This window comes from Stegostoma tigrinum, chromosome 24, assembly GCF_030684315.1.
Source record: "Stegostoma tigrinum isolate sSteTig4 chromosome 24, sSteTig4.hap1, whole genome shotgun sequence".
Lineage (NCBI taxonomy): Eukaryota > Metazoa > Chordata > Chondrichthyes > Orectolobiformes > Stegostomatidae > Stegostoma > Stegostoma tigrinum.
The window spans coordinates 22,642,044-22,666,630 of NC_081377.1; the positions used below are offsets into that span (position 1 = coordinate 22,642,044).

Consider the following 24,587-nt stretch of genomic DNA (forward strand, 5'->3'; position numbering starts at 1 on the left):
GCTCAGCGCATGCTCCATCAGCAGAGTGCCATCCCTCCACTCCCGATTGGTGACGGGCCCCGCACAATACTCCGCCCTCTCGCTCTGTATTGTTTCCGACTCTGGAGGCGAGCCGGCCCCTTCAGTGTCGAGGCGTATCGAAACCCCGCCCGCTCTTGTGATGTCACCAGACCCCGCCCGTTCCCACAAATGATTGACATGTCCAGGATGGAACCTGGCGCCCGTCATTGGTGCGTCTTTCTCCTCTTGTGCTGCAGCGGTAAATTTGAAATAGATTTGTTGATCGACTTGCAGGTAATTCTATTCCCACAAAACCGAAATAGCTTTGCTGTTGTAATGCTGTGACGGTGTCTACACCTCTAAGCCAAGAGGCCTAGGTTTAAATCCCACTTCATCCAGAGTTGAGCCAAGATATAGAGATTCTCGAACTCGCAACCATAATGTCAAAATTTGGGCTGGACCGTTCAAGAGACATGCAGCAAGCACCTACACAGCAGTTCAGAATTCTCTTCCACAAAGACTCAGAGAACACAAACAGACACTTCAGTCTAATACGTCCTTGCCGACCAGATATCCTAAATAAATCTAGTCCTATTTGCCAGCATTTGGACCATATCCCTCTAAATGCTGCCTAATTATTTACCCATCCAGGTGCCTTTTAAACATTGTACCAGTCTCCACCACTTCCTCTGGCATTTTGGTCGGCACTCACACCACCCTCTGTGTGAAAAGGTTATCCCGATCCCTTCTAACTCTTTCTCCTTTCATCTTAAACCTATGCCCTCTAGTTTTGGACTCCCCCATCCTGGAGAAAAGACATTGTCTATTTATCCTATCCATGCCCATCATGATTTTAGAAACGTTTATAAAGGCCAACACCCCTCTGCCTCTGATGGTCCAGAGAAAATAGTCCCACTCTCCTCAGCCTCAAACCCTCCAACCCCAAACTGTTTCAAATTTCACACCATCCTTCCAATGTAGGAAAACCAGAATTGCAAGCAGCATTCCAACAGTGGCGTAACCAATGTCCTGTGCAGTCACAACATGACCTCCCAACTCATATTCTCAAAGCACTGACCAATAAAGGCAAGTATACCAAACACCCTCTTCACTAACTTATCTATCTACGATTCCACTTTCAGGGACCTGTTAACCAGCACTCTAAGGTCCCTTTGTTCAGCAATACATCCCAGGATCTTACCCTTAAGTGTACACACCCTGCCCTGATTTGCCTTTCCAAAATGCACCACCTCACATTTATCTAAATTAAACTTCAGTAACTTTTGATCAAGCAAAAGTATTGAGGGATATAGGCCAAAGGCAGGTTTACTGGCTGATCTGTGGCCACAATCAGAACAGGCCGGAAGGGCTAAATGACCTCCAGTTTTTATACTCCTATCTCTGAACAGGTAGATTAGAAAACATGTAAAATCAGTGTCTTCCCCCTCACAAAGCACAATTATAGGCAGTTCCCCTGTAACACAATAATTGAGTTCTTGTGCACCCACGTGCTATAGGGAAATTACTACAGAAAAATCACTATAGTGTACATTAGAAAGTTTGCACATCCAAACAGCGTTACACTAATAGTGTAATAGAAACACATTGAAATAGTTACACCAACATTTAACAAATATCTTTGTAAAAATACAAGCACCAAGCTTTATCTGAAAACTAAAACTGGCAAGTAACGAAGTTACATAAGCTAAACCTGCACTAGACCACGTTCAGTACTTCAAACATTTCTCCATTTCTATGTGGTAACCGGAAACGAGGTCTCTTGTGATGTAGTAGTAGAATTTTTACTTTTGAGCCAGGAGGCACGTGTTCAAGTGCTATCTGCTGCAGAGGTGTGTCATGACAGATCAGACACAGATTGATTAAAATTATCTGTTAAAGTGGAAATGCTTTAAGGGCACAAAAAATTCACAAGTATAACACAGGAATTACATAGGTACACAATAAAGCAAACTGTCCCCCTCACTTTTTCTGGTACAGCAATAATATTATCAGTTCTGCTTCACCCTCTCTTTCAGGAGGCTGCAGGGCAGAGCATAACTACATAGGCCACAAATAGAAGACGGTCACCAAGAAATCCAATGGTGAATTCAGAACAGAAAAAAAGAAATCTTCGCAGCTGAAAAGCCATAAAAAAGAACCACTACCACAGTTGGTAGTGAAAGTGCATAGCACGGGTGAAGATAAGGGACAAAACAAGCACGTGAAGAAAACTGGGAGATAGTTCAAATAGAGATAATGGGAACTGCAGATGCTGGAGAATCCAAGATAACAAAGTGTGAAGCTGGATGAACACAGCAGGCCAAGCAGCATCTCAGGAGCACAAAAGCTGACATTTCGGGCCTAGACCCTTCATCAGAGAGGGGGATGGGGAGGGGGTTCTGAAATAAATAGGGAGGGGGAGGCGGACCGAAGATGGATAGAGGATGGATAGGTCAGTCCGGGGAGGACAGACAGATCAAGGAGGCGGGATGAGGTTAGTAGGTGGGAAATTGAGGTGCGGCTTGAGGTGGGAGGAGGGGATAGGTGAGAGGAAGAACAGGTTAGGGAGGCGGGGATGAGCTGGGCTAGTTTTGGGATGCAGTGGGGGGAGGGAGATTTTGAATCTTGTTAAGTCCACATTGATACCATTGGGATGCAGGGTTCCCAAGCGGAATATGAGTTGCTGTTCCTGCAACCTTCGGGTGGCATCATTGTGGCACTGCAGGAGGCCCAGGATGGACATGTCATCTAAAGAATGGGAGGGGGAGTTAAAATGGTTCATGACTAGGAGGTGCAGTTGTTTATTGCGAACCGAGCAGAGGTGTTCTGCAAAGCGGTCCCCAAGCCTCCGCTTGGTTTCCCCAATGTAGAGGTAGCCACAACGAGTACAGTGGATACAGTATACCACATTGGCAGATGTGCAGGTGAACATCTGCTTGATATGGAAAGTCATCTTGGGGCCTCGGATGGGGGTGAGGGAGGTGGTGTGGGGGCAAGTGTAGCACTTCCTGCGGTTGCAGGGGAAGGTGCCGAGTGAGTTGGAGGTCAGTGTGGAGCGGATAAGGGAGTCGCGGAGAGAGTGGTCTCTCCAGAAGGCAGACAAGGGTGGGGATGGAAAAATGTCTTGGGTGGTGGGCTCGGATTGTAGATGGCGGAAGTGTCGGAGGATGATGCATTGTATCCGGAGGTTGGTGGGGTGGTATGCGAGGATAATGGGGATTCTCTTTAGGCTGTTATTGCGGGGGCGAGGTGTGAGGGATGTGTTGCGGGAAATGTGGGAGACACGGTCGAGGGTGTTCTCGACAACTGCAGGGGGGATGTTGTGGTCCTTGAAGAACGCGGACATCTGGGATGTGCGGAAGTGGAATGCCTCATCCTGGGAGCAGATGCGGCGGAGGCAAAGGAATTGGGAATAGGGGATGGAACTTTTGCAGGAGGGTGGGTTGGAGGAGGTGTATTCTAGGTAGCTGTGGGAGTCAGTGGGCTTGAAATGGACATCAGTTTCTAGCTGGTTGCCTGAGATGGAGACAGAGAGGTCCAGGAAGGTGAGGGATGTGTTGGAGATGCAGGTGAACTTGGAGGTTGGGGTGGAAGGTGTTGGTGAAGTGGATGAACTGTTCGAGCTCCTCTTGGGAGCAAGAGGCGGCGCCGATACAGTTGTCAATGTAACAGAGGAAGAGGTGGGGTTCGGGGCCAGTGTAGGTGCGGAAGAGGGACTGTTCCACGTAACCTACAAAGAGGCAGGCATAGCTCGGGCCCATGCGGGTACCCATGGCCACCCCCTTTGTCTGTAGGAAGTGGGAGAAATCGGAAGAAGTTACTCATCCTCACCCTCAACAACGTCTCTTTTGATTCCTCCCACTTCCTACAAACCACCAAGCCACTGTGCCACTGCAGTGGATTATTTCAGACCACAACATGAGAAGCAGCACTGTGCCATTTGGTCCATCAACAGATTGTGGCTGATTTGATAAACCTCAACTCCACTTTCCTATCTTTTCCCTTTAACCCTTGATTCCCTCATTTAAAAAAAAACCATCTGCTTCTCTCAGCCAATTAACAGATTATAGATTTTATGCCAGCAATAATTTAATTTGTGAAAGCACAAAAATGTAGTAAAATAAGCTGTAACATGAGGAAATTACTTTCAGTTTTGTTTTTCTCGACAATGTTCTTCAACAGAAGCAGTGTACATGTTCTTTTACTGAACTTTACGTTCAACATTTAAATAATAGTTTCAGACTTATTTTCTGTTTAGATGAATTAGAAATGACATTTAGACAATTTAGATTGAAAATACTTTACTCAAGTCTTATAATAATGTAAAAGAAAAGACAGATCGACACATATATACTACCTAATCACATAAAAAGATTCCAAAATGTTTAAAATAAAGTTCATCAATGGAACACCAGAAATGGACCTAAAGGAATAACACCTTTGCCCCACTACAAACACAGAGTGAGGTCAAGTGTGGACGTCAGTGCAACAGAGTCATGACATATGTACACGAAAGACCCTTTAAAATTAAAAAAAAGGGCAAAAACCTACAAATATCATATCTGAGTTTCACTGCCACTGATTTCCAGACATCAATTTCCAAATTGAGCAAGCAAATGTTTCAAATCACATATCTAGCCATTTTTGCTCCTTCTGGAAACATTTTCTCAGTAGCCCAGGAAAGACATACAGCAACGGCATTTCTGCTGCAAACTGTAATATTGCTGCCCTTTACAAATCCATTTTTTCCACCACTGGATTGGACACTTTGTGCCATTGCAGACTGTTATGCAGGACAGTCAGTGCTCCAAGATGAAGTTGCAAAAGATAATGAAAGGCATAAGCATTAGTTCAAATCATTTTTGGGGGTCAGTGGATGGAAAGGATATCTTATCTATGCAGGGAAACAAAAAACAGATCTACCAGCTGTGAAACCGTTGCACAGAAAATGAGATGTCAAAATGGTACTTTAATGGATCCAATTCTAAATGAAGTTAAAGAGTCTTACTGCCAATTCCAATTTAAGCTTTTTTTAGATTTTTCTATTCTTGTCCAAATTCGTCTGATTTTCATTCAGTACGATGTAAAGGTGGTTAGATACTGAAATTCTGCCTTAGCTATGTGGCTTAAAACTGAAACTTGGAAGCCCATCTCCTCCCCACAGCATCAGCATATAATTTCTTTAAAGTACTGTATTCAAACTGACAATTTTGATCTGGATAAGTTCTACCACATCCTAGGATTTCTATGATGTGGTCTCTTTCCCATTAAGAACTGGATTAAAATTATATAAACTAATTTTATTTAGAACCAGCTGAGCTAAGACCGGAAGTGGACGTTTTCTTTTCAATAACTTGGATTATTAGTCAACGACGCAGCTGTACAATTAACCGATAAGCTATTTCTATGTGTAAAAATCATACATTACTTCTTGCATTTCTGATTTAGAACTGTCAAAACCCTTTTTTAAAAAATTGTACGATACTGATTATGAAATATCTTCTGGAAGTGGGCCGTATTTTAGCACTTCTCAACCAAAGTTGAAAATGCATGAGTGCAGCAGATAATGAGGGCAGGAGAGGTGCAGTTGCTGCACCTCCTAAATTAAAGCCAGTTTTTAAAAACAACTGGGCAGTCAAATTTAACCAGCTAATGACAAACGCTGCAACACCTAAAATTAAATAAAATGTTAATTATTTTTTAAAAATCTTCACCAGCATTTTGCCTGGAAATACAGCCATATGCCAAGCCTCTTCAAATCACTGCACTGGTGGCTTTCCTCGGCCAGTTTGCATCGAGGTTGGTTTGTCATTAATTTTGAGAAAGACAGTGCTCCAAAGCTGCCATTCCATACAGGTTGGCTTTATCCTCACCAATATTTAACATAATGTCTTTACATGGTTTGCTGTTCTTGGCCAGTTCTGTTAAAACACTCTGAAAGGCAGCAACGAGGTCAAACTCCACGGTCACAGGTGAACTCTTATTTAACAAAACAAAAATGTCTCTCAACCACTCTGATTCAATTACACTTTGTGGTAGCCATGGTAGCAAAGGTACACAACTAACAAAAGCCTGCATTCCCAGAAACCAAAGCTCTGAGATTTGATCCCAAGCTTCTTGGTATCTCTCAGTCACCACAATCTGTGTTTGGTCATCAATTCTGTTTAGCTGCGTTGTATGTGCTTTTGACAAAAAGTGAATTGCCCCTCGGAAAAAGCCCTTGGATACTGTAGTTCCCTGTAACACTGAAAAAAAAAATGCACAGTTACTCCCAAAAGACAAATCCAGGCTGGTTACAAATTCAACTTCAATGCAAAATTCAAGATTGACAAACTCTTGATCTCCAAAACTAAATAATATACATTTACCTGTCTCAGTTTCCTCCTCTTCTCTGATCCTTGGTATTTTTTCTGTCATTTTTAAACCGCTTGTAAATTCAGCCTAGGTTCCAAACTCTCACTTAATCCATCTCCTCCATGAAACCCATTTCCTTCACAACTGATTCTAGTTACACCATGTATTTTAAATCATTTGCCTTCCACTGTCGCACTATTACTCTAGCAAAGACCTTCCCTCCTGCCCTTGCACAAGGCCCACTGCTATCACCAGCACAATATGTAAATTTAGATCAACCTGGTTATTCTCTGCTCTAGCACTGCATTAGTAAAAGAGACACAATGCTTTAATGTTCTACAAGTTTCCCTTTTCTAAGTACTGTAAATAATGCCAGTTGTACATGATAGATATTTTTAAATCAATCTGTTCAGAGAGTTATGACATGTACAGTAGAGGTATGTCTTGAACCCAGACCTTATTGCCCAGAGGCAGCAACACTTCAACTGCATCACAAAAGCCCCTGGTTTTGCATTATATGTAGTGTTTGAGGCTGCTCGACAATGATGAGGTGGGGATTAGGGTGCTGAGTTAATGATTTCCTGTTCCATACCTGGTGTGTCAGCAAGTATGCGACTCATCATCAGCCCCAAAGCTGTGAAATTAGCAGCAAGAATCAGGTGAAGCTGGTTACAAAGCAAGGACTGCAAGGATTCCATTAACAAGCTAAGTAAAGATGAGAAACATTCTTCCTGCCTGCAATGACATTAAAAAAAAGACAAGTGTAAGAAATAATTTTAAGAAGTTGCAATAAAAGCCTTCAAAAAGAAAATCCGTTTGTCCACAAATATAACAGGTCAGACCAAAATTCACCGTGAAATCCATTCAATGACACAATTGTTTGAATTACCCTTTCAGATTCTTTAGTTGCAAGAAAAATCAATAAGTTAACAGCCTGTGATCAGCTGGGCAACTGTAAATGCGGACACTGAATATTACATACAGAAAAAGTGTCTGACGCTTGAGTGAGCTTCAAAATCATTAACTCTTGCCCTCTGGTACCTCAACAGATTGACTGAGGGAGTGGTCAAATCATACAGCCAAGGAACGACTAAGGATTGGTCCTTAATCTCAAGCTCCGACAGCAATAGGGATATTATAACTGACCAAATTGGAAACAGTAAGACAAAAAAATTGCAGTCCTAGTGTTGTTACTGCTATAATAACTTCTGCTGGAAATGCACAGGGGGTAAGATCAGGGTAACTCAATTACTAAGTAGTTATGGTAAAAGACCAGTAACATTATCATTCCACCATAGCAAAGAAGTTAACTCAACAAAATCTCTTCTGAGTAAGTACCAGACAAAAACAAACTGTTCATCATAAAGGCTGTCAGCTTCTGGCAGGAATCTGCTAGTCTTAACTGCTCGGACCTACACATGGATGCAGTCCAATACTAATAATTGCTTTTGAGAGGAATCCGGCCATCTCACTGATTCTCCATATTATACTGTGAACCTCATAACTGAGATAAGGTATTGTATACCTGATCAGTGCAGGCTCTGTTACCACAAGGTTTAGAAAAATTCCACAAGCTGTTCGAAGACTCATCTCTGCATTATCTGGCAAAACTGATGCATTTTTGGAAGAACTGAAGACTTCCCACTGTTGTGTGAAATAACGAAGAAGCAAAACATGAAATCCATCCGAAATTAAGATGGTCCTAGGTACATCCTCAGCTGAAAGGTGACAAAATCCAGGCAACAGAAATCTATAAGCAAATACATATAATTACCAAAACACTGAGTGCACACAAGTGATAAGAGACAAGTTGTTTCCTATAAATCCTAACCAACTAAGGAAGGTGTTTGTACTCACTAATGATTAAAGTGTACAGCTGCACCTCTCAGTTAAATTTTCATCCTGGTTAATTTGTCAGCCAGAATATCATGAACATAAGAAATAAACATTAACAATGACTGAAAGCCAAAAAATGAGATCATTCCTTAGTCTGGAAAGCACATTTGGCAACATAATTTTTGACAATATTTTTCTGAGCTCCATACCAGCTTGCATGACCAAAAAGCACACCTCCAAAATAAAGAAATGTGGAATGGAAAGTACCGAGGAGGCACAGTAAGCCAGCAGCTATTAAATAAAAACACCGAATGCGGGCATCACTGGACAGGCCAGCATTTATTATGCATCCTTTATTAAGCATCCTTTATTGCCCAGAGAGGAGTTAAGTGTCAACCACATTGCTTTACGTCTGGAGAAATGGTAGGCCAGACCAGGTCAAGATTGCAGTCTCCTTCCCTAAAATACTTCAGTGATAATTTAATAGGTTTGTCTGTGAGAATCAAGGACAGTTTAACCAATTGCAACTGTAATTTATCTCAATGGTAAAGAATTTCATATCTTCTGACCAATTTAGTGTTTGACCACGGTGAAATACGAGTACAACACTGACCAAAGACAAGCTCTGTCTCACCTGGTGAGATATGACTAAAATATTGCACAAGGTTAGTGATCATTAGATGGACTACATTCAATGCTGCATCATATTTTCCTCTTACCTCAAGGCATCTTTAGGCCACATTGTTACCTCAGGGCTGTCAGCCAATGATAGCCCTTTTACTTGATTGTTTAGGTCATCAGATTTTATTGGACATTCAAACAGCTTCCGAGCATAACAAATCAGAAAAGGCAGCACGTCACAGATTTCCTGTCTGAGTGCGTGAGTTTCTTCAGCTATCCAAGCACCCAGGATTCGGACTGATGCATACAGAAATGGATCCCATAGCTGTTCCTCTGTAACCTATAGCAGAGGAAGTAAACAAGTGTAAACTGAAGCAAATAAATTTATTTTGTATATGGCATAAATATCTTTAAGAATGCCATGGTGAAAGGACCAGAGGGCACACTAATTTTTTTTCCATGTTACAGCTGAGGTACAAAGTTTCAAAGTATAATATTGCAAGAGAGGGGGTCTGGTTGACGCCAACAGTGCTGAATTTTTGAAAAAAAAATGTCTGAATCCTTGTTTCTCAAAAGCATGGATAAACAGACTCACGTAACGAAGCACCGCTGAATCTTGAATCCTAAAAGAAATATATTTTTTCTTGTTCTAAGGGAATGAATTTGGGGAGAATATTCAAATACAATTACAAGGTCTGCATTTCGATATAAAAATTGGCAGCAAACCACTGTCTGTCCGCACCACCATACTCATCTGATGGAAATTCTGTTTCCCACCGGCACTTACTACGTACTGTTCTCGGTTATCGTCTTTCGACCAATTCAAGAGTTTGACTGCAAGTCAACTGGACTGTCCCAAATGAATTTGTGGCAACCATTTCTGCACTCCAACAGGAAGTTACTAAATACAATAGTGTGGCTGCTAAGAAGCTTCCTCACCCATTCCAATCTTGCTGAGGTCAAGAACTTAAAAGCTGGACAGTATGTGCAATCACAGTCGCAGTGTGCGACAGCCTGATAGCACATTAATTCTTACCAATTCGAACAGCAGGAAAAATTTATACAATACAACATACATCTATAGATTGAGAAAAAAAATACCTAAAGGGCTCTTGTGAAGTGGTAGTGCACTCATCTCTGAACCAGAAGGTCAGCGTTCAAGTCCCACCAGCTCGAGAGGTGTGTAATTAACAATGCTTTAACAGATTGTGAATATTTTGTAAACAGTCTTCTGAACCATTGGTTATTTTCACAAACATATATGATTACTTTCATCCCTTCTATCAGCTCTAAGCTTTTCATTGTGAACAACATTTAACAAGCTGGTTTCATTATTGTTTTGCCTTCAACAATATTTCCAGAACATCGGGACTGCAGCATTATCCAAAAAGCCATAACCTGCAGGACTATGAATCAAATTTTAAAAAGGAAGATTAGTTGGTCTTTCACCTGGAGCACACATGATGGGTGAGGAGCCTCTTTCTGTTCTGGAAAACTCCTACGATTCAATGTCTACAGTAGAAGTTTCACAGAAAATTCAGACAGAAATGGAGTTACAAGAAATTACAGTTAGGCAAATTACTCTAAAGGTAAACATATTTCCATAATTACCTGCTTAAAATAGCCAATAACTGCTCTGAAAGCCTCAACCATTATTTGTACCAACTGGCTACTTTGAGTTTCTGTAAGGCAAACGTTTTCCCCAAGCACACAAACCATCATTCCGAACTCGATGATACTGTAACATGCTGTGATAACATCTGGTTTAAAGTGAGGTGCATTCAGATTTGGGTCCTCCAAACAAATTCGAACTTCCACACAGGCGAGATTCACCATTAATGCTAAGAATTTACGGTTTGCTTCCGAATTTTCTGCCAAGATCCAGTCTGAGCCATAAACAGTTACTAACAAGCCAGCAAGTTTCAGGGCAGGGTCTCGTTGTGAGCTATTCAGTTTACTGCAGAGTATGCTGAACAGACCAGTATGAAGATTCTTCAAGCACTCAGTGAGAGATGGGTCCTCAGTTAGGATATGTCTAGCAGGTAGAAAATGCTGCAATATACTACACAATTCAAATTTCTGGTGATCTTCTTCTGCAGCAAACCTTTCACTAAGTTTGTTCAGTACTTTCAAGAGGTCTGGTTTGCAAGATTTCCAACATTTGTTTTCCATGGTGTTCAGCAGACTAATAAGAAGATGTAAAGCTTGCACATGGCCATGACTTTGATTCAGGTAAACCTGACATAATGCAGATACTGTTCCTTCAGCTACTAGATGTTGCTGGCCCTGAGGGTGGGCAGAAATTGCTTGGAGACACTGGAAGGAGTCATCAATCATTGATGTAAATGTGGCAATATCTGTTTCTGCATCGACGTCTGAACAAATAATTTCATTGAAAATAGATATTTTGTTGAGGATTTGTGGGTGAATAACCAAATCTAGATTTGTGGAAAAACAAGCAAGCAGGGTCATACCAAGAGCTCGGAAAATTTGACTGGGGCAACCATGCGGAGATTCTTTAGTAAGAAGTAGTCGATTTGGGAAAGAGAATCCAATTGCATCAAAGATCCGTCGACGGGTTGCAGCATCTATTTCACCAGCCTTCACCACCTTGGTCACCTAAAATAAACACACTTTATTCAATGTATTGTCAAATGTTTTGTAATGTTCTTGTACAAACTGTCAGGAAGGGTTTTTAAGCTATCTTAACTGTTCAGTGATTATATTTTATTTTTCCATTTTTGTTTTAAATGGAATAAAGATAATCAAATCTTAAGAGACAGGCTGAATGGTCTACTCTACTATACAACAAAATCACAATTAAACTGACTGTGGCTTTAATTTAATTTTCCTGCCATCTCTTCGTGATCCTGAGCTCCCCTGTTGATCAAAACTCTAACTATGTCTTGACGATATTCAGTGATACAGTTTATACTGCACTGTGCCTTTAACGTAGCGTCATTTACAAACTTGCACTGTCTATTCCTTCATTCATGTCACTGATTTTTATGGGGAAAATGTGGAGCCTCCAAAGCTGATTCTCATTGTCCATACTTTTGGTTTTCCATTTCCAAACAATTGCCAATCCATGTAAGAAAGTTCATTCATACTGTTTGATTTTACTTTTGCCAACAACCTGTGGATAAATACATGTTCCTTGATGGTTATGCAACTCAAAGTGAAATTAAGTTTACTTCTGTACATTCAAAGTTGAGAGCAAAGAATTCAATATTTTTTAATTTTACATGCTCATCTGTAAAACCAGGTGTAGAGGAAAGCTCTAATCATTGCACGTAAAAATTTAATTTTTCAACTTAAAACCTCAGGAACACTTCAAATTATAACATTTTCTGCCTGCACATGCTGCACAAGGTTTCACCGAGTAAATCCGCCAGATAACCATACATAGAACTGTACAGCACTTTCGGCCCCCGATTTGGGACCAAACGTGAAGCCAAATTAAACTAACTGCTTCTGCCTGCCCTTGGTCCATAACCCTCTGTTCCTTGCACGTTCATGTGAGTACTTCATTTACTCACACAAGGTAATTGTGGATATCCAGAGCTTCCAGCAGAAAGCTGAAATCAAGTCAATCAAAAAATTGCAGAATTGAAATGACAGATTTTTGTTAGATAAGGATATTAAAGGTTATGTAACCAAATAAGATTGAAAGAATTAAGGTATGGATCAAGCAGAGTAAGTTCGATGGTAGAACGCCTTGCTTCTTCTCCTACGTTCTCGGTTTTTACAGGTGATGAACACCAAGCTATAATATATTCACATTTATAAATAAATGATTGATTATTTTCTGCCTGTACTTTGATTACGATCGCTCAAAGTTGACTCAGCTGTGTACTACATCCTTTACAGCTGTCAACAACATTCACTTCAGATTGAATTTTTTTTTGAAAACCACAGGCTAATTTTAGATATTCTTTCCTCAGCCATGACCACTTGATTAAAGTTATCAAATAAATTGCAAATATGGAAAATTAACTGCTTGATGAGTGGCAATTCACAGCAGAAAAACACTAATTTAGTTAGATGAAAATTACAAGTCATAAATGGTCAAGTGATGGTGTAATCTAGAGACTGTTAATTCGGTCAAAAAAATGTACAGTATATTTGTACTTAGCAGAAAAACCTCTTACCAGTAGAAGAGCTGCAAACTGCTCGCTATCATTTTTTGCATCTTGTAGGACCTGAAGACATCGACCCAATGTCTTGTTCCTAGCCAAATCTTTAGTTCCACATTGATTTTCTGAATTTGATGCCATGAGAGTAATTGTAACTGCAACAAAATATTTAACAAACTCTGAACAAAATGATTTCACTGAAATGACAATCTTCTATGAAAAAAGTCCTGACTTTGCTCATGGAGACAGTTTTCACAGCTTGACAAAAGCACTTAAGTACTTGGGTAAGTGAAAAATGCGACTTCAACTGAAACTAGGCCTGCACTAAAAGCAAAATACTGTGGATGCTTTAGTACATTCTTATCTAGACACATTTTAATTCAAAATATTGCTGGTTCCTGGGCAGGAGAAAAGACATTACAGAAACCTTTAAGCGATGTGGCAGCATTTATAAACATCTCAATAGATTACTTGAATATTAGTCTAATAGCTGTTAAAAAGGTACAAAATTAATTCGTTTGGAGAAGGATTATTTAAGAGTGGGTTGAGTGAAGATCAAATATTTAAACTCTAAAGAAACGTTCTATTACAGAACACAATTTTGCATGGTAACAAAACTAACTTCCACTCCTATGTCTTATGGTCTTAAAACCAAACTGAACCATGCAAAGTCAGCATTCAATGCCCCATCCATAACTGCCCTGGAGAAGGTGATGCTGAGCTGCCTTCATGAACTGCTATAGCCCATGGGTGTAGGGCAACCACAGTGCTGTTGAAGGAAGGGAATTTAGGATTTTGACCTAGCAACAGTAAAGTGATATAGTTAAAAGTCAGGATGGTGTACAGCTTGGAAAGAATTGCTGATGCTCACTTTTGTCTGCTGCCTATGTCCTTCTGAATGGCTGTCATCATGGGTTTAGAAGGTGTTAGTGCAGGAGTATATCAAGTTAGTGGATAAGCTGTCAATCACGCTGACTGTTGGTATTGAGCTTCTCAAATGTTATTGGACCTACTATCATCCAGGCAAGCATACTGTAGTCCATTAAATTCCTAATTTGCACCTTGTAGACAGAGGACAGATTTTGGAGAGCCAGGTTGTTGTTATATGCCAGAGTTCTGAACTTCCAATTTGCCTTAATAGTCAAAGTATTTATATAGGTCTGATACAATTCAGTTCCTGGTTAATGGTAAGCCCAGAACTGCTGACAGTGGGGGATTCTGGAATTACATTGCCATTAAAAATCAAGGAAACAGTCAGATTTCCTCACGGCAGTATCAATTTCTGAGGACTTGTGATCAAAGTCTTCAAGATATAAACAGGAAAAGACAGGGTCAATGAAACTGTTTCCATGGAGTAGGAATTCTGAAACAAAGGGGCATTTTGGGAATTAAGCACAGACCATTCAGAGTTGTTAGAAGGCAATACTATACAAAGATTAGATGTTTTGAACTGTTGTGGTCTTCTGGCTCTCTCCGTCTGTCCCTCTCACACTGTCCTGCTCTCTCTGTCCTGCGATCCATCACAAATAGATCAGTTGTTAATTTTAAACCTGAGATAGTTTTTTTTAATTAAGTGAAGGTATTAAGGGATATGAGCCAAAGTCAGGTATATCAAGTTGAATCACAGACCAGCCAAGATATCACTGCATGACAGAATAGGCTTGAGAAGGTGTATGGCCTACTCCCATTCCTATGGATCATGAATGGCACTGAACGTTGTGCAATCATCAGCAAATATGTCCGAACTTATGATGGAAGGAAGATACTGATGAAACAGTTGACGATTGTTGTGGCAAGGGCACTATCTAGAGGAAGCTGTGCAGAGATGTCCTGAGCCTGAGAGATTTCTAATTATGTTACTTTTTAAAAAAAAGTGAAGGAGGAGAAAAAAAATCTTCCTGTGTTAACAGTTCTACAAGTATTATTAGTGTTTGGCACTTGAGACTTTTCAGCTCATGAAAGCAAGGGATGCTCACGCCATCGATCTCCACTGGCAAACTATTTCCTAAACACTGACTCCATCCAACTCCATTAAAACTACCTGAAACTGAAAAACACCATCTTGTAATCTAAACTGACATCAAGACGAGCTTCCGACCACATATCCTTTCCATCAACAAAACTAACTCTTCCACCTTGCATAAAATAAAATCTCTACTGTATTCTAGTCTGAACCAACTCATTTCCATCCATCAAATTGCACTTAGTGACCTACCTTGGCATCTGATCCAACTATGTTTTGTTTTAACGTTCACATCCTTGTTTTCAAATCCGTCATGGCCTCTCCCCCTGCATATCTCGAATCTCCTCCAAACCTGCAAGAATTCTATATGCAAATCTGGGCTGTTGTGCATCTCAGCTTTTAGTCACACCATCACTGGTGTTGTGCCTACATCTGCCTCAGTCTCAGCTCTGGAATTCCCTACCTAAGCTTTTCTCCCTCTCTCCCATTAATGATGCCAATTAAATTCTTCCTTTTTGAACAAACTTTTGATTATTTGCCCAAAAAGCATCTTGTGACTGTGTAAAAACTGAAAGAACTGCAGATGCTGTAAATCAGTAACAAAAACACAGTTGCTTGAAAAGCTCAGCAGGTCAGAGAAAGGGTCACTGGACCTGAAACATTAAATCTTTTTTCCTTCACAGATATGCCTTACCTGCTGAGCTTTTCCAGCAACTTTGTATTTGTTCTTATGACTGTGTGTCTATCTTTGTTTGGCAAAACTGCTGCGAAAGACACTGTTATTTGTGGTTCTAGATAATTGCAATATATTGATGCTGCTCAAGAATGAAATGCTTTCCATTTCAGATACAAGCTCAGAAGAGGAGTGAAGCTTTTCCTACCCAATTCCAGCAGATAACGGTTTCAGCTTGATATAAAATACCTGTATTCAAATAAATTCACTTTTCCTCAACATGGCAGTTTGCAAAAAAAAAATCTGCCAAGCAGGAGGCAAAGTGTGTTAGAAATTCCAAAGCATCTTGTTTACTGCCAAGTACCTAAGACTTTGGAGTCTTCCAATTTGTTCACAAGGATACTAGTGATTTACATATTTTCAAGATTGTATACTGCTGAAAGGTTCTCCTTGATCAAAGTTGTAAGATATATCACACAATGGATGCAAAGTTCAATTACAGTGAACTTCCATATGCCAGAACTGGAGGATTTGATTGAATATTAAAGGAAATAACAACGTATTATTTTAAAAAAAATTAACATAAACAATCCACATATCAAAATGACGTACAAATTTTATGAAGACTTACGATTTTATTTCTCAAATTGAAGTGGTTAAATTTATGGATAACTCTCACATGACACATTCTTGTCAGAAAAACATACGCAGGATACGTTTCCCGTGTGTTAGCAGGCTTCCATTAATTTGCATTTGAGCCTTGCTATTAATACCAAGTTCCTGAAAAGGTGTCGTGGTGGTGGTGGTAAAGGGTGAGGACAGGTATAGGATGTGGAAGGCGCCACAAAAAAATTCAATAAAAGGACAACCTGCTTTTTAAAAACCGACCTTAAGAGTTGCCAGACGACGTTAGTTAACGTAGGAACACGCAGCAGTAAACTGATACACAACATGATCCCACAACCAGGAGAAGGAAGGAGCAGCTAACTAATGATGTCCGGGTCGGGAGAATTCAATGCGGTTTGAACACTGAATATTTCGCTTTCCACCGACCACCCCCCAGAAACAGCCAAACGAGGCCTGAATTCAACAAGGCACCAGACTGTAAGCAAAAGCAAGCTCAAGACCCAAGGCAGTACACGTGATGGCAAAATCGGCGCTAGGCCAGACATTTAATGCGAGCTCTTCAATCATCAGAACAACTTTCGTTTGGAGGTGGGTACCGATCGATGAAGCGCTGTGCCATGAGCCAACATACACAACCTTCACCATGTTTTCACTCACCTGCAACCCCCACCTCCCCCAAACGACAGCCGGGTTACAATGACCTCTCACCCCGACCCTCGCCACGCCCTCTCTGCGTTTGCCGCGGTCCCGACCAATACAAACACAACGCATCCCCGAGCAACTGTCGATAGATAACAAGGTGAAGAGCTGGCTGAGCACGGCAGGCCAAGCAAGGTCTAGGCCCCTCTGATGCTGCTTGTGTTCATCCAGCTCTACACCTTGTTATCTCAGATTCTCCAACATCGGCAGTTCCTCTCTCCCAAGCAACTGTCGCTAGGCGCCTGGAGGACCAATCAGGAGCGAGGCCCCGCCTCCATCCTGTCGGAGTGTCACGTGGGTTTCCCTCCATCCTGACATTGCTGTCGGAGTTCCCAAATCGAACGCACTGCGGCGCTGGAGATTCTGATTATCCACGGCGTCTGCAACTGAAATATTGTCTCTTTGCACCTGGAAATGCAAATTCTTCGCTCCTGAAGTAGTCAAATGGTTCGTTTTGTATCAGCTGCCATAATTCCTGACATCGGGTTGGTTCGGAACCAGAGTTCTCGGTTTTTGTTTCCGCGGGACCGCTTCCCCCGGACACCTGTTTATGTGCGGACGCATCTCGTCCTCTCACGGGGTTTCTGTGTGTGAAGAAGGGATTGATCGCACGTCAGCGGCTGTTTTCCTGGCTGTCTGTTAACTGCGGGATTGTCGATTTGGGCCACTGATGGGCGGAAATGATTTATTGTTTAAAAAATTGTGATGGGGGAGTGAAAATGTCGATCAGCGGAAGTGACGAAAGGTGTGTTTGAGAAGCTCGAGTGTAGGAGACACTGTCACAGGGAACCGGGATAGAAGTAGGGGGAAGACCCGGGGAAAGAGAAAAGGAGAGCCGTGGCGGGGGAGAGAGAGAGAGAGAGGAGACCGAGACCCGGGGGTTGAGGGAGACCCTAGGGAAAAAGAAGACAGACCGGTGGAGAGCGAGAGGAGAGAGACCTGGGGGGAGAGGGAAGGAAAGAGCAGCTGGGGCAGAGGTTGGTAGTGGTGCTAGAGGGTAGATACACTTGGGGGGAGGGAGGTGGAAGGCTGGGAGACCTGGTCGAGGATCAGAGGACACTGGAGAGGGGAGGACTGTAGTGAGCGAAAAGTCTGGGGACAGAAGTGTGCAAGAATCCCTGAACTGTGAGCTCAGGGTCGGGATCCAGGTTAGGACCACTTCCCAGGTCGTAAACCGCATAAATGTGCCGACCTGACTGGGATGGATATCGTTCTGGCAAGGCAGAAGCTGAAACAGTGTTTGTGGAGCCCGAACAGCAGGTGCCCCAACTCATACCGACGCGTCTTGTTTGTTTTAAAGATATTCTTTTCATACACATCAGAAGCACCAGGCTGAAGGTCTCTCACTTTACTGACGAATTGATAAACTCGCCCTCCTTTAGTTGGAATTGGCCATATGGTAAATGGGGATTTCTTCCGATTTCAGCTGGAAGTTGATAGCGACCAAATAAGACTTGCAGTTGCAAAGTGTCAAGATAATTTACTGGGTTTGTTTGCGTTGTGACAATAGAATCAGATAGTTGTAACTTAAATCCTGAAATATTTGAGAAGCGTTGGGCGCTTTTAAGTTTGCCCGGTATTGTAGGGTGTATGCAATTACCAGGTGACGAAATATCTTGTATAAACTACATGCGATGACACATGGTTTTTATCTTTTGAAAATGTACCGCGTTTCATTTCCACATAAATTCCATTGATATTTGCTATGGTGAATGTTGGCCGACCCGATCTACAAGCAGTTCTCGTGTTTTTGAGTGGCGTTGTTTGTTAAACAGCCGCATCTTTTGTATGAAATAGGCAGCAGTTATGACAAAGTAATACTCTTTCTAATGGATTAGAAGATGAGGATGAATGAATTACTGATATTCTGAAGTGACATATAAATTTGCAGCGTCTGACAGAGGCGAGATGACATGAGGCAATGTCATCATATATGTATGACAATATAAGGTTTTTAAAATTAAACCTGATTACATTGTGGTTCTTGCATAAGCGTTGTCAAGTTATTTTCAAACAGTTGATGGCCAAGATTTATTTGAAAGAGGCTTAGGTGATTTCCTCAGTTTATCTATAGTTTGAATGGATGAAAAATGTAAAGTAGCAGTTTGATGTAGATGTTTTGTATGAGGTCATGTTTAACTACTCAATCAACAGAAAATGAGCTATCAACATGAATGTGAGTATCAATTCCTTTAGCAATTCTGCAAAGGATTACAGACGGAAGGCAAAGAGCACTTTGCGTCATAGTTAACTACTTTAAATTGTTTTGATATACAACATTTTACAATGTCTCAAAGTAGGTGATACAAACCACTTAAAATTATTGATGACATTATTATACTTTGTTGACTTTTTGTGAAGCAAACCAGTAACAGAGGGCTTGATCAATGATGAGGTTCAGTCATGAACAGAAAGTCTTTAATAGTTATGTTTGGTAGTTAATTGGAAGTACCATGTGTGTACGCTTGGCAAGTTTTAACAGTATTGTATATAAATAAATATCGAATAAATGTTTAACTTGAATGCTAATTTGTACACTGAGTGGTTAGCATTTATTTTTCTGTTGACCTCTAATTCCATGTAAACAGCATTGGGAAATTCACTATGTCAGTGATCTAAGTGCAGTTTACTGCATTAATAAAATTTTTTAATCTTTAAATTGTAAAGATTGAAACTCTGAGCTTTTTGCATCATGTTTGTTTTCCTCTATGTGTTCATTGCTGCCGTAGGGTTGCATGTTATCCACATAATGCACATATGAAAAAACGTATAAACCTGGCATATTAAAGTTTGAAACTTAAAATATATTGTAGATTGTCTGCAGCCCTAACTCTTTCTGATTTGGTAACAGGTTAAGTTTCACTACTTTTCACTAAATTTCAGTGCAAGTGTAAAAGTGGCTGAAGTTTAACTCAGTTCGGCTAATTTTGAGTAGTCTGATGAAAGAGGATTTGGTATAGTACTTCCCGTGGCATTTGCAGTGTGAATTACAGTGAGGATTATAAGATTGTAGTGTTTTAAAACTGTAAGATACCCGAAAGGCATAATACTTTTGTAGCACAGCGCATTAACTCTTAATGCCTACAAAAATATGATCTATTTCAGCCTGTCAAACCCTCCAGTAAGATATACCAAATGAATGTTAGATGCTTCCTTCTGAACTGCTGCTTTGTCAGAGAAATAAAAAGCAATTTTTAAAAATTATTATTATAGGATGAGGGTGTCGCTGCCTAAGCCAGCACTTATTGCCACCCCTAATTACCCAGAGGACAGTTGAGAGTCGGCCACATTGCCGTGGGTCTGGAGTCACATATAGGACAGAACAGACAGTTTCCTTCCCTCAAGTACATTAGGTAATCAGATGGGTTTTTCTGACAATTGACAATGGAACAGCGGTCATCATTAGACTCTTCAATAGAAAAAGAAATCTAAAACTAATATGAATTCTGCCATCTGTCATGTTGGGATTCAGACTTGGGTCCCCTCGGGTCTCTGCATTAATTGCCGCACAATAACACCAGTAGGCCACCACCTCCACGATATGTCATGTTAATTACGTGTCATTTTCTCGTAATCACTTCCAGCAAAATTAAAACTAAATGGAGAGCAAGATGTTTAAGGTAGGAACTGGCTTTTTGATTGGAATCTCCTGGTGTGAAAGAAAGAGTTCTCAACATGGATTCAATGAACATCTCTTGAAATAATGAACCAAATTTGAGTACATTGAAGTATATTGGCATATATTTTAAGATTTTTTTGTTTCTCAATTCCAGTACACTATTTCCATGGTAAATTCAAAACAGTAGGTGGTTCAATTAATAATTGTATCACAAGACAGAAACATATATGGTGCATTTAGAATTGTTGGGAGTGAACGCATTGTACTGTAGTTTTGTCATTCATCTTCAAGTACAAAACTCGTGAGTCAGACCCCTAAGGTTAAGCCTGCATCATTTGACCTTTTATAAATAAATTAACATTTTCAGTACTTAATAATTGGAAAAAATTACGTTGGCATTATTCGATGAGTCATAGAATATATCATTGGTACACTTTGTCATCATTGGTTTATTAGTTAACTAATAATGCTGAAATTACAGATGTTAAAGACTGAGAGGATGCACTGATGCTAAGATTATGCAGAAGCACTGTTAGGTGAAGTAAAATGAGGCAAAATAGAGCTTCAGTGGTAATCATGTAATCCATTTGACGGATCTGGTCATGCATTGCTCTCCATCCTGATCTTAGCTGCAGGCAAAATACATTTACCAAAAAGATGAATAAGGCCACTTCATGAATTTCATTTGTTCATTATGTTCTGAATAATATTGTTCTGGTAACTCTGTTTCAAGAATGGAGGCATGTTGGAATTAATACATGTAGGTTAATAAACTGAGTTTGAACTGCTGGTAGTTATGTGAATAGAAGGGGGGAGAAAAAAAGCAAAAATTGCACCTTTTTGCATGACAACAGAATTTCCCAAAGAGCATTTGCCATCTGTCAAATACTTTTTAAAGTACCAATCCTCATTACAATATAGGAGATATAGCAGCCAATTTGCACATACTAAGCTCCCCAACCAGCAATATCATAACTGGGAAATTTGTTTTAATGATGATGATTAAAAAAATAGGCAGAACATTTTGGATATGTTTTCAACATTCTCTTTATGGGACAAATGCTTTCTTGGTTTATCATTTTGTCTAAAAGATGGCATCTTCACCAGTCCAGCACTCCACCCCCAGCCTTGTGACATGATTCAGCCACAGCTGACACACATTCTTAATATGTTTTAATTAACTGTGAGGCTTTCAAGTGGAGTTGTTTTTTTTATTGTCCAAGATATCATGACTCAAACTACATCTGCAACAGTTGTTCTCTCATAATGAATAGAATATTCTCGCACTGAATGCAGCTTCTTTATTATCTATTTTTGTGACTGAAATTTATAATATTCAAACTAAGGGTGTAGAATTTATAGTAAAAGGATTTTGTTTGCCTGGAGCTGTATTTCAATGAACTAAAGTGAGATTGTGTAGCCTGTGCAGAGGGTCCAGTTACTGCTGATGGTTGTTTTACACTGAATGGTTGTTATCAAACTGAACCTCAGGAAAGAAACTTCAATGTCCCTTACTCACCAACAGGTAGCGGAACGATGAAAGCTGTAATGTAATGGAAAAATTAGAAATCACTTTCTTTCTTTTATTTAATAATTTCTGTTGTGGAGACAATTAGGGAAAATGCAGCCATATGATCATTCCAAAGTAATTAGAGCTGGACAGTGAACGACTTCTAATCAAAAAATGTGAATGCAAAAAAGTGTTGTTTCATGATAATCTTTACAGATTTTTTTTTGCAAATATAGAAAGGTTTCCTGAAAAAAAAGGAATTTTAAAAAGGATTGGAAGGTTTTAATTGTTTACTGTCAACTTTACTCATTCAGTGAAATGGTGTTACTTCTTTTTGAAGGATTTTTTTGAAAAAAAAAACAAGAAGTAAAACCTCGATAGGGATTCCTCAATTTTGGGATGCCCCATAGTGCTTGAGAGCCATTAAAATGCTTGGAACTGTCATCAAAATTATAAGAAGCAGAACAACCAAGCTGGACAGAGCAAAGTTTACAAATGGCACACAGGTAAATGGCTTTTGCAGAGATAATGGGAACTGCAGATGCTGAAGAATCCAAGATAACAAAATGTGGGGCTGGATGAACACAGCAGGCCAAGCAGCATCTTTGGAGCACAAAAGCTGATGTTTCAGGCCTAGACCGTTCATCAGAAAAATTCTTTTTCTGATGCAAGAGTTCCAACTGCCAGTCTGTTACCTTTCATTTGCACTGTAAATGTATTCAGATTCTTTATGATCAGAGCCAATTTTAAACATTGTTCATTTGCGCAGCTGATTTCCAAGCTTTGTCAATCGTCATACATTGCAGAGACTGCACATATGAAGTGTAGAGTCATTGCCATGAGGTACCGAACAGGCCCTTCAGCCCATCGAGGCTGCACTGATTCTTAAAAACAAGATCACCTGTCTTCAATAATTCCACTTTCCCGCATTTGACCCATAGTCTTGAATGTTATGAAATTAAATGCTCATCCACGTATCTTTTTAAAGCCTGATGTTTTGTGCCTTCACTGATCTCACATGCAGTGTATTCCAAATTGCAACCATTCACTGGGTGTAAATGTTTTCCTCAAATCCCCTCTATTCCTCATGCCCTTCACCTAAAAGTATGCCTCCTCATTGTTGACACATCAACGAAAGGGTTCAGCTGGTTTCATCCATTCTGTCCATGTCCATCACAATCTTATACATGTCATCAGGTCACATCTCAACCTTCTTTCCTTTTAAAGAAAACAACCTGAATCTATTCAGCCTCACTTCATTGCTAAACGAGCCCAACATCGGCAAAGCCCTGGTGAATCGCCTCTGCATTCTCTTTAGTGGAATCATTTTCTTTCTTGGCAGTGGTGACCGGATCTGTCCGGAGGACTGCAGCTGTATCCTAAGCCATGTTTTATTTAGCTTGATCAGTCATGGCGTAGATTATAAGAACACAGGGTTTATATTAGAGCTAAATGTCCCACATAGCTTCTTAATCACCCTATTAATCTGCCTTGCTGCCTTCAGGGATCTGTGGATGACCACCCTAAGACCGTCATAGTACCCTGCCGTTCATTGAATACTCTCTTGTCCTGTTACTTTCAAAGTACATCATCTCACACTTAAACTGCCATTAATCTACCAATCTGAATAATCCATCTCTATCTTCCTGTCACCCAAGATCTCCTTCCTCAACTTGAAAGAGGGAAGAGTGGTCTTAGACCGTTATTTCAAACATTTAAAAAAAAATTATGATAGTAGAAATGCATTACTAGTTGAAGTGAATTTACAAATGAGAATAAATCTGAGAAATCAAAGAGATCTGAGATGCAAAAGGGATTTTGGTAGCCTAGTATATAAATTTCAAAGGATTATTCAAGTACAGTGAGTAATTAAGAACATTTAAGAATGTTGTGGTTTATTATGACGGTAATTGAAGAGCAAATTGGGCAGGTGATACTTCAGTTATACAGGGCTTTGATGAGAACATATCTGGAGTACAATGTACACGATTGGCCTCCTTTATTAAGGAAGAATAGAGATATGATGGAAGCACTTCAGAGAAAAGTTCACTAAACTAATATCTAGAGTGGGTGAGTTGTCTTGAGGAAAACTTTGAAAGACTCGTGTGTGGCTGCTGGAGTAAGAGGTGATGATTGAAACAGGCAAAATCCTGAGGATATGTTGATAGGGATTAACGTGCAAAGGATGTTTCCTCTTGTGGGACAATATAGAACTAAGGGACACCGTTTTAAACGTTAGGGGTTGCCCCTTTTAAGGCAGAGATGAGGAAGCTTATTTTTGGGAGTCACAAGTCCTGGATTCATTCAGCATGGATACAGACCCTTCAGTTCAACTTGTCCACGCTGACAAGACATGCCAATATAGCCTAATTCCATTTGCTAGCATTTGGCTGTATCCTGTTAAACTCTTCATGTTCATATACCCATCCAAATGCTTTTTAAACATTGTAATTGTACCCACCTCCAACATTTCCTCGGGCAGCTTCTTCCACATATATTCCCTGTGTGAAAATGTTGCCCCCCTGTCCCTTTTAAATCTTTCCCCTCTC

General features: G+C 40.3%; 2 protein-coding genes across 9 annotated transcripts in view; one reads left to right on the plus strand and one right to left on the minus strand.

Annotated features, from left to right (window-relative positions):
• Positions 1-4,052: 4,052 nt before the first annotated feature.
• Positions 4,053-17,142, minus strand: ncdn (neurochondrin). Of its 3 annotated transcripts, none has more exons than XM_048558423.2 (7): positions 16,472-16,861; positions 12,963-13,102; positions 10,423-11,430; positions 8,910-9,151; positions 7,880-8,104; positions 6,947-7,089; positions 4,053-6,245 (listed from the first exon to the last, which is right to left on the minus strand). In XM_048558423.2, exons 2-7 carry the CDS (start codon positions 13,086-13,088, stop codon positions 5,812-5,814), a joined length of 2,178 nt encoding a protein of 725 aa, XP_048414380.1. In that variant the 5' UTR covers positions 13,089-13,102; positions 16,472-16,861; the 3' UTR covers positions 4,053-5,811. The 3 variants fall into 3 exon arrangements, with proteins under 3 accessions (XP_048414380.1, XP_059510275.1, XP_048414379.1); XM_059654292.1 differs by lacking the exon at positions 16,472-16,861 and adding an exon at positions 16,215-16,443; XM_048558422.2 differs by lacking the exon at positions 16,472-16,861 and adding an exon at positions 16,868-17,142 and having other exon boundaries at positions 4,054-6,245.
• A 62-nt stretch (positions 17,143-17,204) lies between these two features.
• The window catches only part of kiaa0319l (KIAA0319-like ortholog), a 99,381-nt gene continuing 91,998 nt past the window's right edge, over positions 17,205-24,587 (plus strand). For 3 of the 6 annotated variants that reach the window (XM_048558418.2, XM_048558419.2, XM_048558413.2), the window contains exon 1: positions 17,672-18,169. In XM_048558418.2, the coding sequence (XP_048414375.2) occupies positions 18,092-18,169 (78 nt within the window). In that variant the 5' untranslated portion in view covers positions 17,672-18,091. The other 3 variants (XM_048558414.2, XM_048558415.2, XM_048558416.2) reach the window with 3 other exon arrangements.